Source organism: Lineus longissimus, chromosome 12 (genome assembly GCF_910592395.1).
Source record: "Lineus longissimus chromosome 12, tnLinLong1.2, whole genome shotgun sequence".
In the NCBI taxonomy this organism is placed as follows: Eukaryota; Metazoa; Nemertea; class Pilidiophora; order Heteronemertea; family Lineidae; genus Lineus; species Lineus longissimus.
In genome coordinates, this window is record NC_088319.1 from 3,195,611 (window position 1) to 3,213,627 (window position 18,017).

The following is an 18,017-nucleotide window of genomic DNA, read 5'->3' on the forward strand; positions in this document are numbered from 1 at the left end:
TTTATCTCGTTTGCTTGGCTCCGTTCGCCTCGCAACCTTGACGGCATCTTGCAGCTTCTCCAAAAGAGTGTCGAAACGTATCGGTAATTCCGACGTCGTCCCCATCGACTTCTCCTCTTTGATTATCTCTCCATCCCATTTTTTGAGAAGTCCCTTTGGCAGTTTTGGTCGGACAAGGGCTGTAAAGATCCAGCTTGCCCTTACCACGTGTTTGTCATCTTCTGTTCGTTTCATGATGTAATTCCAGTTGGAATTAAGCAGGTTGTAGAGAGAATCAAGATCCTTTGCTGAGGGCGAACTGACAGCAGGCACTGCAGCAATCTCGTTCACTGCCTTCTGGATCTTTGTCAACACATCTCCGTACCTATTCTCCAAAAACTCAAGGATGTCATCTGAACTTGGATCCTTTAGTCCACTGATGAGTTTGGATACCTCTCCATCAACTAATGATATGACTATGTGGGTCTTTTCCACCTCGCTATAGCCTGGTTTTTCTAATTCAGTCTCTACCAGTTGTTTCCACTGGTCAAACAACTCGACATCACCTTTGAATTTCGGTATCTGAACATAACGCTTCTTGTGCGATAAGGTCCCTAGAATCCTTTCTAACTGATCACCAGAAATTCCTGTTTGTACTGATTCCAGGGTCTCCTTCATGGCGGCGGCAAAGTGCTCAGGTGTGAAAGTATCACTCGACTTCTCCGACGGGGTACGCCTCTCCTTCTCAGCATCCGCTTGCAGTTGTTGAACCATGGCAGAAATGTCGTAGTACTGGGTGCGATACCTCTCCTCTGACTCAGTCTCAACTCTCAAGGCTTCATCGTTCAGTTTCCCTAAATCAGGATGGAAGTCCACCTCAGTCTGTACGTCCTTCAATTCACCGTAGACCGCATTCAGCTCTTCCATGGCATTACCCGTTTTTCGCACGGCTGTCTCAAACTGGGTAACGCGATCTCCTTTGTCGTACAAGTTACATGCTTCCCTGTAATACCTTGTCACAGTGTTTTCCTGTCGAGTGTACTTCCCGCGACATATTTTGCGTTTATCACACAGTGATTGCAAGGTTGGTGGTTCACCCATGGTTGCAGTTTTACTCAAAACTCAAAACTCAAAAAACTCAGATCTCAGAGAGAATGACTGAAATAAGCACAGTAGCAATCTAAACCCTTGGAATTTCAGCCAGTTGATAAATTCCCTGTGTCAATATGACATGAACTCAACCCTGTAGTATCATGAACAGCATAGAGGGCAGCACAAGAAATTTCTCAAACCCCAGATAAACTCAGATGAAACGTTGCAAAATAGAACCTTAGGAAAAGTGTAGCTGTGAACACATGAAAGCGACAATACAAAATGGTAGCATAGAAGTTGGCTTGAAATGCAACTAAAATATGCAAGATGAATTGGCACTGCTAACACCGTACACGTTGGGTGTTATGAACTCGCAAAGTGATATTCCAAGTTTCACCAAGGCCTACTCATAAGCATGACAACGTAACAACAACTCGTGTGTTCTACTCAAGAAAGACGCAAATTCTCCACTTAACACTGATGTGGTAAACTTGCTAACACTGTAAGGTCACTCAAAACCCACAGTGAGACTCTAAACTCAACTCGATGTTGGCGTGTAGCAAGGTCAAATTACAACCTCTACTTACAGCGAAGATTCTCAATCTCGACTCAAGATAGCGTGCAGCAAGGTCAAATTACAACCTGTAACTGCAGCGAAGATTCTCAAGACCAAATACAGCTTTTAGTCAGAAGAAATACTCACAACTCGTAGTATGCAGTAGGTCAACTTACAACCTAAAGCATAGACTCATGTGGTGATTCTAGTACAAAGGCCTACTCAAACCTAGACTAGATGCTCAAAAACTCAAGACACAGTTACAATGTACATGTACAATGAAATCCCACAGTAAAAGGCCAACTTCTATACCAAATACTAGGCAAAGTTCATAAATTTACTCAATATCTGAAAGAGAATTCAAATATTAGTTCATGCATATCATGTGTGTGACAACAATGCACAAAGCTGGAATGTAGCAGTCCTTGGAAGATGGTGACTCGCTAACTCGGTAATGTCTCTTGGAATCAGAGGCTGGTGCTCGGTTCAAACAGTTCAGTTCATCAATGCAGCACGGCATGGACATCGGATGACCTTGAACTTGGGTGGAAGTGTTACTCGGATATTGAGCATAAATTGACGATGCTCAAAGATGACGACGATGCTAACAGCTATCGACGATTGCTCGATGTTGAGAACGACAGTTCTCACACAGGGACGAGGAACGAAGAAACTCGTTGATCGTCTGGCTTTGAGAACACAATTACTCGACAGTGTTCTCCGACTCGACTCGTTAGACGCTCAACACACTCTTGTGTAGGATCACATCAGCCACGAATTTGGCAAATGATGTGCGAATGATGCTCATCGACGATGTACCAGCTACTCGACAATGCTGGGATGTTGAGAACACGACAACTCGACAGTGTTCTCCGACTCGGTGACTCGACGAAACTCAAGCGTTGGTGGGATCAGCAACGACAGGAATTCGACAATCCGCGACCATCGATGTGACATACAACTGGACTTTGAATGTCACTTGACTCTTCCTCAGCATGCTGCCTGTGCTCAAAGCTCACTCGGATTTGAACTGACGTGGTGTTCCAAAATCCAAGGTTGATGGAGGGACAGCACAATTAATGTTCTCTTGTCGTCTTAACGGCATCCAAATTGCAACAGCAGTCCTTCATTTGGATGATTTCAGCATGCATATGCATTTGCACTGAGCAGCATACTAGCAGAGGCCAAATGCACAGGCCAACTCTGTACAAAATGTACATGGATAGCACATGGTTTCTCACTTTTTACAGTTCTCAAATGTCACCTCACTGCTCCACTATCCGGTCGGTAAGAGACCTAATGTCGGGGTAGGACTGTATAATTACTCAACTCTAACTCTTGTAATTCAATAAAACTGTCTATATTCATCTTCTCATCATAATATTCAGGTTTCTTTTCTTCATGTGCTCACAGCATCTCAGATGTCCTCCATCATTTTTTCTCAACACACTCCCCCCAGTGCTGCCACCTATGCTAATTACCTTGAACTACAGTGTGTCCCAAAAAACTAAACTTATACAGGTTGTCCCAATGCGACAGTTGCCACGAATGATAATGAGCTCCTGGATGATTGAATATGCATGAGTTCGGCTCTCAGGGCAGAAAAAAGGCGCTGTTTGGTGAGCCGGGCTTGCCAAATAGTCACTTCCTAAGTATTAACTGCAACCTTTTGGGTACGTATTTCCAAAGTACTGGTGCACTATGTAACACAACGTCGTCATAAAAACCAGACCAGGATTATGTAAATATTGCAAGATAGTAAACATACGCCTCCATCAAGATCAACTGATAAATGGCCATCCTTAGGTGCGGGTATGATTGCTTAGCATCTAAATCTTTGACCATGAGTGACCAAAGTTAATTTACTATGGGTCAACTCAATATCATGATGATAGCCACTATGGTATGCCCAGCTTGGTGATTTGTGTGGTCGATTTGTTGCATTTGTATTGAAGGACATTACCACGTTTATGTAATACAATTCAGTGCCGGTGTAATATATGTGAGTGTTTCCCGTGTGTAAGTGTTTCCCCTCATTGTTTGGGAACGCTCAAAAATAGATTGACAAGTTTTTCTGTGTATCCCCCCTATTGAAAAGTCGTGGTCTCTCTAGCTGCCTATTGTTTGGAAACACTGACACATGGGGAACAACCACAGATGTTACACCGGCACTGTAGAATGAGATCACCACGCGTATGGAAGTGTAGGACACTGTAGATGTGATGCACAGCGGCGTGTAGAAATAGCAGAAGTTAATGCATTGGAACTACATGCACCTTTGATGAAAATAACTCGACATTTCGAACATCCTGATCAACAGGTTTTTAATACTCCTACGTTCTACGCTGAGTATATTGAAAAACTCTAGTACCAGGATGATTTTCGAAGAAATCATCACTAAACGTATGTGTAAAATGAAATTAATTGGAGATCGATATGTATTCAGGAGATTTTCCATTGAAAAAATAATTTACTCTGCAATGCTCATGATGGTTGATGGTCCGTTGTCCTTGATGATACCTATTAATACTCCTCCCCTCCATCTGGTGATGTCCTCATTTGACATAATTCAACAAGAGGGCAAGTGGACATCATTTTCGTGAGTAAATAATAACAACATAAAATGTATTTGTAATCCGAAATGATTTAATACTTAAATTTTTTTAACAGGTTTTGATGTCCACCTGTAATCCATTTGATGTCTATAATGAACACCACGAGATTGATATCAAACTGTCGCGAAGTTGGACTGATGTCTAATGGACATCATAAGTTGATATCAGTAGTTAAAGGCGGAAACAGGTGACAACCTAGCGTCTTGGGAAAAACCTTCACGGAATCGGCTTGAAAATCTGCTCAATGTGAATCTCGGGCTGGAGACATCAGGTGCTTCAGACCTGCTCCTTAATGAAGAATAGAAAGGAATACTCGGCAAAGGACACCACCCAGGCCACAAAGCCCGGGAGCTCTGTGGTGGAACGCTCTATGACGGCCGACTGCGTTAAATAAAAGGAGGAGAAGAAGAAGAAGGAGGACATAGACACAAAACCAGCGCACATGATAACGTAGTGCTTCCAAAATATCAGAAACCTGGCAGGAGAAATTGGTACCAGCACTAGAAGGAATGACCATTGCTTCTCCAAGATACGACGCGTTTGGCTTATGAATACATATTGCCGACCGAGCACGGTTAATCATCTGCGAAAAAGTTTATTTTGCCAGAATATGAACATCGTGACAGGTCATACATCATATATTCTGGCCCCCAGCTGCGAATATACAATAACCTCCGAAATTCCGGTGCTGATGAAACAGAGAGTGGCCATTGCTTGCCCACAGTGACGATGTGATTTCCTTATGAGAAGACAAATTGCTGACCATTTGCATGGTCGACCATCTGAGTAAGTGATATTAACCCATTTTGAAAAGACCATCAGTAGGGACTGGGAGCCAGCTGATGAATACAAAACGAGGAGAGCCCCGCGAAAATCTGAGACTTGCAGCTAACTGGAGAGAGTTGTCGCCATAAAATGGAAAATATATATTGGTCATTAAGGGCACATCTCACTGTTTCTTTCTTTCTGTGCTCCGTACCAATAGCAACCGGGTTTCAGCTGATCAACACAAATCTAGAAGGAGAACCCCCCGAAATCCCGAGACTTGCAGTTGACTATAGAGTTGCCGCCATTAAATGGAACAGTCACTTGGTCTGTCGGGGTTTATCTCCATGTAACAGTTTTTCTGTGGACTGTTCCTTTCGTACATGGATGCTGATCGTGGAACGCTGAAAACCAACTGAACGATAGCTTTAACTGGCCTCAATCCTCGTCAAGTCATTGCTTTTCGAAGTCTGCTGTACGGAGGAAAACCACACTGGCAAAAGTATCCATGCATGGATTCTTGATGGGCTCATTGATGGATCTGTGATGATTGTCACAATCTACGTTTTACAACGGGATCCCGTCATAGATTAATAGATGGCCCATGGTAGATCCACTGATGGGCCATGGTCGTTCCATGGATGGGAGTTCCATCAAGGCCCACTGCCATCCCATAAGAATGAGAGTACAAACCCAATGAGCAATAGTCTTCCGAATTCTGGAAAATATGTATAGTTGACCAATTCGAACATTTTTGATGGCTCGTCAAAAGATTATTATGGATTCCATCCATGAATCAATGATAGGCTCATGGTAGATACATCCATGGGTTCCATCCATGGATCAATGATGGGCCCATGGTAGATACATCCATGGGTTCCATCAATGGATCAATGATGGGCCCGTGGTAGATACATCCATGGGTTCCATCAATGGATCAATGATGGGCCCATGGTAGATACATCCATGGGTTCCATCCATGGATCAATGATGGGCCCGTGGTAGATACATCCATGGGTTCCATCCATGGATCAATGATGGGCCCATCGTAGATACATCCATAGGTTCCATCCATGGATCTATCCATGGATGGGCCATGGACGGAACATGGATGGGCCACGGACGGAACATTGATGACTAATCGCCGTCATAGATCCATGCGTGGACACTATTGCACGTGTACGTAGGACTCGAGAACGCTGCTAAAACGTCACATCGATCAGTAACTAGATCATTAAAGACAACACAATAGCCTTCAAAGCCCTCACGCAAATCTAATAAGAGAGGTTCACATTTTGATCCGAGAACGAAAATGAGGTGATTTTCTTTCCCCAGTGGACATGGTGAAGTCGCTTGCATTGTACAATCGTTTCTAGGCATACCGGACATTACAAACAGACTGTTTTCATTGCATTTCTGACAGTAGGCAATTAACGCGTTATCCGTAGTCGGAATATCGTACCTAGTGTTGGGAAAGGTGCTTTTACATGGAAGGCTTCCACATTCTCAGTATTTTAATCGTGATATTCCTTGCACTCTTTCTCCACTCCAAATAGATGCATCACGGCAAATTTGAACGCAAATCGCGCTCCTTGCTTGAACTATATCATACTTGAACCAAAGGTCTGAGCATTTAGTGTGTTTTTTGCTTCCTCTGAGCTAGAAACAGACCGCAGAAGTTGGTTATCACCACCTAGAGTTTTGAGAGAGATGAGCCTGAATAAGAAAATATAGGATTTCAGAATATTTCTGCTTGTTTCAACGCAAACTCGTCAACAAAAAATTGCAACCTGGACGTATAAAATGGATTTCTATTCAAAATAAATGTCGTTGAACTACGATATTCAGACTAAGGGTATACCCTAGGAGAACCTTACTCATCACGATAATAGCAGTTTTACCCTGGGCCCGAAATGTTTTCACGAATTGAAAAAATCTAACCCCTTTTTTTGGCTTGGCCTGCACAGCCTGGAAAATCGGATTTACATTTAATCTATAGACGATAATGGGGGTATTCCAAAGGGAGCAAGCAATTTTCCTGTTTTAAAAAATTACTAATTTTTAAATTTTGGTTGTCATGGCAGTCGTCATGGTGCGTCACATTACACGGCTATAATTAAGCACCCTTTTTTCTCGAACTGAATATCACGTTTCGGTTTTACAACAAAAGGGCAAACGATAATAGCCATTACATGCATTTTATTATACAATTTGTAATTGCTATTATTCATTGCAGCCACATTTAGAAACGCGATATTAAATGTAGCGTACATTAGAAAAACTCCGGAACTGTACCAGAAACACTCAACCAAGACGAAATTTGGCCACGTTCAAGAAGTTGCGGATGTTCATCATTCTCTTGTACACTTGTAAAGTTCACATATACAGTCTTCAAACGAGGAGAATTTTAGGTCCGCGAAGAGTTATCCCTGAGTTGGAGCCCCCTCATCCCCAAAAAAAGAGATTAAGAAAAAACCCAGCTAAGAAGCTGTTCCTTCATGGCACACCCCTCTTATACTTAGTAATCCCTATCTACTATGAAAGTAAAGTATAAAGTCAATCCTATACCATACATAAAACGAGTCATCCTCATCGAGAACTATCCAGTATGCCACTGACCAATATGCGCCAAAGCATCATTTTATATTTTTTGTGCGCGGTCTTGTTACTTTGTTGTTTTTGATAGTTTTTCTTGTGTACGCGGATCAAAGGTGAATTTGTAGTACAGTACATGACGGATGTAGCTATTTGTAGAGTACAGTAGCTATCTTTAGCCACAACCACTTCCCTTTTTATTTTATTGTCTACATGGTATCTCGCGATTCGAAGACTTCCCTACATTTCATAACATGAGCGAAAAGTATCCATGACTCCCACGTTTTTAGATTAATTTTTTTCATCCGCATGACCAAATAATTGCTAGCAAAACACCGCTGGGGCCGAGCGAAGAGCCGAAAATGCCGATTATACCAGCTGTCTCGGAAATGCCCTTATTACGTTTTTATGGTTTTAGGTAAACATACAGGCCATACCTCCTTGAAATTAATATTATTAAAATGTGAAATTTAATTTTTTTTAAAAATACTGTTCTTAAATGAAGATGCAACTGCCATGCTGATAGAAAACGGCATCACACACAACATGTAAACGCCAAGAGCATGTGATTGGTCGATAAATCATATGACGCCATGCTCTAATTAGATAAGACAGTTATGTGATTGGCTGATGCCGCTATAAAATATATGACGTGACCTACCTGAGGAATTTGAAAAAGGCGAAGGAAGCTGGCAACCTGGATGGACACTTCGCTCGAGGCACCGCCTACGATGCCAACAATTTTGGTCAACTCCGCGCTTGTAGCCGAGCGTTCCGGGTTCGACCCGTCGGCGCACTGATAGGATGGTTTGCCTTCGGTTGACCTTGAAACGAGGTATTTCACCATGTTGACACTCTGACCGAGAGCCTGGGCAGGGTCGTCGCACGAATCAACCGTAATGGCGCCCAGTTTGAACGGGAGAAAACCCGGCTTGTTGTTTATTTCGTCCAACGTATAAAACATGGCCTCCATTGACCGAATACCGTCCTGGCCTTGTATCACTCCGCAGGAGCCCGTCAGATCATTCCGCGTGTGAATGGGAAACAATGCCCCTAAGAGGATGTCTCCAGTGTAATTCCCCAATTTTTGACACAAAACGCAACTTAATAAGGCTATCCATGTGAATGCATATTCCAAAGCCATATTTCTATAAAGCCAACTTGTCGAGAACGCAATCTGCTGTACATCTGACGCTATCACTGTTGACGATATTCACACTGCACATTTTACGATGACAAATCAGTAAGTGTCCGTGAAAATAACCGAACACCCTGTTCATGATAACGCCCGCTCGATATTCCAAAGTTAATCCCCGATATCTGCAATGTAAAAATAACGAATATATTTGCCATGTAATTTGGTTGTTGCGTTATAATACAGGGTGTAAAAATCAAAACATCGAAATTTAGGACAATAAAAGGCCTAAGTTTTATTTTGAATGACGTAGATAAAGAAACTACAATCACACCTTGGATATATGTGGGAAAGGTCTGGAAAAAGGTACATGAAAAATCGTGCTTTTATCATTGGATCAAGGCCACTAAGTGAGGGGTATCATTTTCCGATATGTCAAAAAACATGATCGATGGAGAATGGCGCAACAAAGTAAATATCGGGTAAGTGTGTCCGTGACTACGGACCTCAGAGTCGAAGATGCCATGAAAGTACATGTCAAGACAATGATTTTTTATCATGTTGGCGGCCCCATTTTAAACAATGTATACTAATTGTAGGTTCTTTCAATGGGGGAATATTTATTTAACACTCTATACATTGTATCTAATACGTAATCGACAACGATTTCTCTTATCAATATGACAATTTGATACATAGATTTGATAGGTTAGGAATATTTAGGTCAGGCATAATTGTTGTTATTAATAGTTATTGTTTATATTGTTTATTTCGGGATAATTGTTCTGTGCCTGTTATCAAAAGAGAAACATTCATGTACAGTCGTGTTAAAACATAATTTGTTGTACTGACAGTAGTTTTTATTATTGGGAAGGTATAGACTTAGACGACAATGTGTGCCATCATCGGAGATTGTTAAAAATGTTGCATTATGTACATGTATATGCCTGGGTCCAGTTGCTGAAAAATCATGTTAGCTCATAATACCATGCTGACATGTTGATACATGTGCATTGATGCACATGAAACAACATACCATGCTGACATGTTGTTACATGTGCATTGATGCACATGAAACAACATGTCAACATGATGTTATGAGCTAACATGCTTTCTAACAACTAGGCCCAGAGTGATACATGTAGAAGCAACATAAAAGCATGCCGATCCGATCCACCATCGTTGTGCGTATATCCATCCTTCACCGCGGATAACTCGCCTCTGATCGGCGGTCAGAAGGGCTGTTACTTCATCGGTAGTCTCCTTGCATTCCCTTCCTTTCCCACGCGTCCTCTGTCGCGACGACACTAACATTACAATCACTCGTGGTTGTCGCACGAGACACGCACTGAAAGCCATCATAATTGAAGACCAGGTGTTCAATGAGTAACGGTTCCAGGGATGCTGACCTGACCCAAATGAAAAGTGCATGTTGTAAAGAAGAAGGGTAACCTGATCCTGAGGCTGGCACTATCAATTCAGGCCGTCATTCAATAACTTTGTGTCGAGCAATTTGATTGGCCACCCGTTTATGATGGTGCATCCGACAGATTACCATGCGGGAGTTATCGGCGGTGAAAGGAGGAGACTTTAGGACTGATATTTACCGCCGATAAGTCGGCATGCATAAATGTTAGTAATTACAGGTCAGAAAGATTACTTTACACAGTATATCATAAAGGTTAAATAATTTAGGCATTAGCTTTCTTTGGAAATACATTTTGGATGAAAATAACATTTTTGAAAAACGTTCTTATTCCCCACCCCTGGCTATCACGGCAAGTTGGCAGACTTGCCTTATTCTCGTTAAGCTGGGGAATTTATTCTCCATGGTGATGCAGACCGATATGAAAGCCCGAGAGCAGGCAGGGAATACAAAGTAAATGGACAATTTGCTGTCGTCACGCTAACAAATAATGCCAACGGTGACGTAAGGGGTATGAAAATCAATCGCGGAGAGTTTCGCCGCATTAACTTTTAACCAGATCAACTGGAATTAATGTGTAGCAATTGGTAAAAGAAGCAATATAAAAAATCGTTACAAGTGATTATCCCATAGGTGTGGTTCGTTGCTTTTCTCGTCCCTATCTACACGTCTCGTGTATCCACTGGTAATTTGAAATGTACGTGGGCGTAGTGCAACTATTATGAAGAATTTCGCCAGCTGCAGATTAATTAAGACTTTACTTTACAGACTTTACAACGTCACTGGTAAAATTTATATTTAGTATTCATGCAATTTATTGGAAATTTTCAAATTAAGTTTAATGTTCATTTTTTCAAGGAAAGAGGCAAACCTTTAAAAAATGGGATCTCCGCTTCATTGGTGGAAATATCACCTCAATGAGAATACCATACCCACTGAACCTTCGTTACACTTATGATTGAGTCCTCATGGCACTGCTTAATCGATTTTTGTCATCAGTATTATTTTAAGATCAATAGCTCCAGATTGCATCCCTGAGGTGTTTTACGATATACGATCCTCGATCTAGGCGGTGCCCATAATTATACTTACGCTGACAGTAACAGAATGCACCCTTTCAAAACAGAAAAAAGAAGAAAAAGAGCGTCTAGATTTCAAAATCGATTTATATAGAAGACAGAGCGCAAAAAATATCCAGGTTTTCTGCAAAACACGTAAACGAGGCGGACCGGTATCCAAATGTTGTCTTTTCAAATTGAGAACGACCCCCATTCCATTTTTCTGGCATATGCACAAAGCAGTCTCAAAGCCACCCCCCCCCGAAAAAAGTTACTAGGGTTTTAGTATGGTGACAGATTAAGGTACGATTCTACAGAGCCCTGTAACCTTCAATACCTCAGATGTTCGAGCGTATAATAAATCATCTTGATCCTGGGACACTTGATCCTAGGGAATCTAAAACTGTTACACTGGCCCTTTCAAAAATGAAATTCGCTCGTTGATTACAATCGCATCCGTTTCTCCTAATAGCATGACATTTTGCACAATCCCGATCCCTGACATGCAACTGGGACACTGATTTACAATCATGTATTAAATTATACTTGATTCAGAATTTACTTGGAAGAATCAATTTCATTTTCAACTATTAACATTGTGAAGAATACGACTATGTCATTACGTGAAATCGATAGGGATACGCATAGACTGTAGTACGGGCGTGAATTTTGAACATGCTGAATGTCTAAGGCTGACGTTACATAGGCCTCATTCGTTCACTTCCCACATGTCACGTTCCCCTTAATGCGTTCGTTCCTCACTGAATGCATGCCACAAGGCCGTGCATTCACCGAGGAACGTTAAGTAAAGCTGGAACGTGACATGTGGGAAGTGAACGAATGAGGCCTATGTAACGTCAGCCTTAGACTTCACCAAGCAGCGCTATGTTTGAGGAAACATTTTAGACACGGAAACACTCAAAAACGTTTACACCGGCCAAAGGTACTTCAGCTGTGAATGCCATGGAGTGGCATTCGTGTCCTCCTCGCACACGTCACATAATCTCGGCCAATAGTGGCGAGTGTTGCACTGAAGTTCAGGATGAAGGTATTTTAACCTTTTTACATATTTTTAGTTTTTATTTATTTTTGGTACTACGTATCTACATGTGCAAGAAAAACATTTTGTTGTCGCATCTTCTAATAAATAACGCCTCTCCGAAAACGGAATAGATACTTGCAATTTGAAAAAGTTTATGCTTGCATCATTTAAAAGGCCCACGCGTGAGAGTGCATATATAGGTTTTATTAACATCATTTATAAATAAATTAAAATAACGCTCGTTGGAAATAATGTCGTTGGGATTGGGAGTATAGCCCAGAGTCTATACCCCTCATAACCTAACATTGGCCAGGTGCCACCAACGTAAATATCCGACCACAGTCCAACTAGTAGCTAATTCAGCTTGTCATTCCTATCCAGCGAGAATCCGCCTTTGATGGTTAGTGTTAGCGTAGGTTAGGTGGCCGAGAATGAGTATGTTTTTCTCAGTCGACATGACCGTTAAAAAGAGTTAGCCGAAACTATACTTCGGCCTGCGACCATCGGCATCGGTGTTAGAATTGGCGCGAACGCGGACGCCGATGGTCGCGTGTCGGAGACAATGGGTGATATGAATAAAGACTAGCAAATGCTTTTACTTCAATTTTGTACAGGAAGGCCTAGTGTAAATGTACATGGAGATTTAGATAAAAGCATTTGCTAGTCTTTATTCATATCACCCAGTGTATGAATTCGACTTTACTGCACGAGTAAGTAGCCAGTCATCTTTAAAAGTCAAAAATCTGAACTTTGGAGTCTGATGTCCATTGGGTTAATATATTGAATTTCAATATCAGCGCCGCTTTGTAGCTTTTGAATATATAAATATTTTTAAATATACTTTTTATTTAGAATTAAATTTCCATATTCCCGATCTTAATATAATCATATCCAAGGGATCGAACATGAATAAGTACAAAGTGTCGCCCATGCGCTTTCAACACCGACAAAGCAAACAAACAAACCAGCCAGATTGCGCCTGTTTCATTGCTTGAAATAGCAACCCAACTGCCATTGGGGATTGGTATTGTTACTTTAGTTCAGGGACAATCTGGGATCGTCTGCAAATAAAGAAGGGTCTATTTCTGTAATCAAAATGATGTAGAAATTTCATTCTGAAGGAACTCTCGAAACCGGAAGTAGAAGACAGTGTACAAGTTCACCGGAAATTGATCACTTTCTTCATTTCCGGTGAACTCATCGTGCGAATGTAGAGCTTGATTGTGTCAGCACATGAGATTGAGATGAGATAGTTTGGTATGCTCAGGACTAAGTCCCTTCGTAAATGTTTGTCCGCATAGTTTGGGGCTCTAGAGTACAAACTGCTGCTGGTTGGATTTTTTAGCACCAACCGTGCACCAGTACCGCGACTGACGACCTTTTTGCTACGTGAACAGGTGATGGTCTTGGCTCTAGCGCAAGCTTGCGTTTCGGGAGGTTATATTATAATTATTCAGTACTAAAAGTTCGGCTCGGCGAAAATGTGTGGACGTAATCGAACAGCCCCTTTTTTGATTTTGGAAAAGTATTTGGTATCGCGGCAAGGGGAGGAGGATCCGCTGATTTTTAGAATGATATCAAAACGTAAAACCTCTTAAAAAATAATGAATTGATAAACAAAACAAAAATCTTTTTCTGAAAATGCGAGTCTGATGGATCAACATGTACAGGGGCGAAAGCTGGTCCGAGTCCGGAGGGGGAGGGTATCTTGGGAAGGTAAGACCCAATTTCCTGGCATCTGGAAATACACCACATGGAAGTTCTTATTTCCAGTTGAAAGAAAATAGGCGGGTAATGCGTAACAGCTTATAAAGCAAGCAGTCGATTCTAATCTATCAGGTCTTTCTATGTTGTTAACCAATGTTTCGAAACACGGACCTCCTCTGTCGTTTTTATTCGGGGCACCCCCACCGCACCCCTAAGCTATTCCCCCTGGACAACGAAGTGCAGTACAGCCGAAGTAGTGAGAATACCGACCTGTGGCCGTACTTACTCCTAAAGCGTGTTCTATTTCCAAGTTGTTTTGAGAAAAAAAATGTGTCAGACCGTAACACGAAACAAACCACTATGAGATTGAGCAGATGATCAGGAAGAGAACTAGTGCAGTTCTGGGTAATAAAACCCAGCAAACGAACTTGATTGGTCGGACAAATTCACCTGTACACACCTGACGTTTTTGTGTCAAGACTAATCGAACTTAAATGATTGATTGTGTGGTGTAAAAACAACCAATTCAGATAGTTATCATTTCGATCCAATATCGAAACACACCACGTATTCTGCACTATCAAAACAATCTGATTTAAGGGGCTACCACTGTGTAAATGTTAGTTGATGAATGATCATTACTCTAGTTGTCTTACTGATATCTATCATACGATAGAAATAGAAAATTAACTGTCACTTTGCAGTGCGATGGCTTCTAACAGTAATTTATAGATGCAGTGCTCATTTTGTCTACATCCTTATGGCTGACATGCAAGCATAAATCCCCTAACGGCCAAGTAAGAAAACACTAACGCCCGTTCGCCATGTTTTGAACGACGGTCAGCCATGTTTCAAACGCCCTCAGATATGATAGACTACCAGCAGGCAGTGGCGCTAATGTATTCACCAACAGAGCACAGCGGACATGAGCATCAGTTCATATATCTTACTATAAGTGGCCATTGCGACCTCGCGCCATCATTGTTTGAAATCGAATGCCGCCTCATCAGATAGTTCATCAATACACGCATGGTTTTGATACCAGCAAAGCAGGAAATTGTTTTGTATCGCTAAAACCCGCCGAAAAATAGGTGCGTACTCCTACAGTGTATATACATGTATAGCGCATTACATAACGTAATGGCCAACGGAGTACCTTTCATAACTCAAACATCTCTTCGCCTCTCAACTTTGAGTAGCCATAAAGGACTTTATGCGAGTCGTGTCAATTTCCGCGGCCAATAACCGGTAAAATAATTTCAATCACCTCACAGTTCGAGATTATCGTCAATTGCATTAAATCTCCATTACCTGTCAAAATTGAAAAATGGGCGAATATTTCATTGGTGAATATCGATTGGAGGCGGTTAGGTTTCGGCAGCAGCAACAAGCTGTTTTTAGGCAAGTCATCATGCACTGTGTATCTTGTACACCCATTACTCAATTGCAAGAACTATTCGCCAAAGCAGCAACAACCAAAATTACAGTTGGAAGTTCTTGACTTCAAGTACATTGTATCTACTCAAGTATTGGGAAGGTCATCGTCAAAAATTCACTCGCCCAAGATAAATCAACACTTGTGTCAGTATAGATAGCATTTAAAATCGTTCGAAATCGAGTTTGCATGTGAGACACCAGCGAGATAAATCAAAACCGATAAATTTTCTTTGCAAGAAATTTTGTCGAATAGCATTCCGCGATAATGACGTCACTGCAGCTGCTGCCCTCTATTTCCCCATCGCTGAATTACAGGCAATGTCGGACAAACATGCGGTTTCGTAATGGATTCAGGCTTTCTAACTAGGGCAGTTAGATTCAATCTGGCACATGTCCGAGTGTTGGAAATACTACATAATTGTTCTGAATATTTCTCTCTCTGGCTCTATGGTATCTACGGTGGCCCATTAGGGACATCATGTTTTTTTTTAGATTCAAATACGATTTTTTTTTCTCGAATTTTCTCCACGGAATTAAGTATTTTCTCCACGGAATTAAGTATTTTCTCCGCGGAAATAACATTTATCTCCACGGAAATAAATACTTTTCTCCACGGAAATAAATACTTTTCTCCACGGAAATAACATTTATCTCCACGGAAATAAATACTTTTCTCCACGGAAATAAATACTTTTCTCCACGGAAATAACATTTATCTCCACGGAAATAACATTTATCTCCACGGAAATAAATACTTTTCTCCACGGAAATAAATACTTTTCTCCACGGAATTAAGTATTTTCTCCGCGGAAATAACATTTATCTCCACGGAAATAAATACTTTTCTCCACGGAAATAAATACTTTTCTCCACGGAAATAACATTTATCTCCACGGAAATAACATTTATCTCCACGGAAATAAATACTTTTCTCCACGGAAATAAATACTTTTCTCCACGGAATTAAGTATTTTCTCCGCGGAAATAACATTTATCTCCACGGAAATAAATACTTTTCTCCACGGAAATAAATACTTTTCTCCACGGAATTAAGTATTTTCTCCGCGGAAATAACATTTATCTCCACGGAAATAAATACTTTTCTCCACGGAAATAAATACTTTTCTCCACGGAATTAAGTATTTTCTCCGCGGAAATAAATAATTGATTCCGCTGATATGATTGGTCCTGCATTTTAGAGGACGAGGTCAAGGTGAAACTATTAACCCTTAAACCCCAACCTTGCGGTAGGCTCGGGAACCAAGCTGTACAGGCGCTGCCCGCTGGAACACGAGGCCGCTTGTCAATCCCGTTTGACATTGTCAGATCTGACTATACGTGTATAGTGTTGGCATGAAGACTGTGGAAGATGTAAGTAACACGATGATTGTCAGATTTGATACGTTTTGAATCATAAAAATGCAGTTGGTAGCATCTTTGTAGAGTGGCCTAGTATCAGTGAAGAAAACGGTACGTGGAGACCCACTGCCGATGTTATGTATAGCTAGCTATCGCGCGCAGTAGCTAGCTATACATAACATCGGCAGTGGGTCTCCACGTACCGTTTTCTTCACTGATACTAGGCCACTCTACAAAGATGCTACCAACTGCATTTTTATGATTCAAAACGTATCAAATCTGACAATCATCGTGTTACTTACATCTTCCACAGTCTTCATGCCAACACTATACACGTATAGTCAGATCTGACAATGTCAAACGGGATTGACAAGCGGCCTCGTGTTCCAGCGGGCAGCGCCTGTACAGCTTGGTTCCCGAGCCTACCGCAAGGTTGGGGTTTAAGGGTTAATAGTTTCACCTTGACCTCGTCCTCTAAAATGCAGGACCAATCATATCAGCGGAATCAATTATTTATTTCCGCGGAGAAAATACTTAATTCCGTGGAGAAAAGTATTTATTTCCGTGGAGAAAAGTATTTATTTCCGTGGAGATAAATGTTATTTCCGCGGAGAAAATACTTAATTCCGTGGAGAAAAGTATTTATTTCCGTGGAGAAAAGTATTTATTTCCGTGGAGATAAATGTTATTTCCGTGGAGATAAATGTTATTTCCGCGGAGAAAATACTTAATTCCGTGGAGAAAAGTATTTATTTCCGTGGAGAAAAGTATTTATTTCCGTGGAGATAAATGTTATTTCCGTGGAGATAAATGTTATTTCCGTGGAGAAAAGTATTTATTTCCGTGGAGAAAAGTATTTATTTCCGTGGAGATAAATGTTATTTCCGCGGAGAAAATACTTAATTCCGTGGAGAAAAGTATTTATTTCCGTGGAGAAAAGTATTTATTTCCGTGGAGATAAATGTTATTTCCGTGGAGATAAATGTTATTTCCGTGGAGAAAAGTATTTATTTCCGTGGAGAAAAGTATTTATTTCCGTGGAGATAAATGTTATTTCCGTGGAGAAAAGTATTTATTTCCGTGGAGAAAAGTATTTATTTCCGTGGAGATAAATGTTATTTCCGTGGAGATAAATGTTATTTCCGTGGAGAAAAGTATTTATTTCCGTGGAGAAAAGTATTTATTTCCGTGGAGATAAATGTTATTTCCGTGGAGAAAAGTATTTATTTCCGTGGAGAAAAGTATTTATTT

General features: G+C 41.1%; 1 protein-coding gene across 1 annotated transcript in view; it reads right to left on the bottom strand.

Annotated features, from left to right (window-relative positions):
• LOC135497025 (metabotropic glutamate receptor 2-like) overlaps positions 1-18,017 on the bottom strand; it is a 48,588-nt gene that overhangs the window by 20,391 nt on the left and 10,180 nt on the right. Inside the window, exon 2 of the mRNA XM_064786682.1 lies at positions 8,264-8,922. Within this exon, the coding sequence (XP_064642752.1) occupies positions 8,264-8,746 (483 nt within the window). The 5' untranslated portion in view covers positions 8,747-8,922. The remainder of the gene's footprint in view (positions 1-8,263; positions 8,923-18,017) is intronic.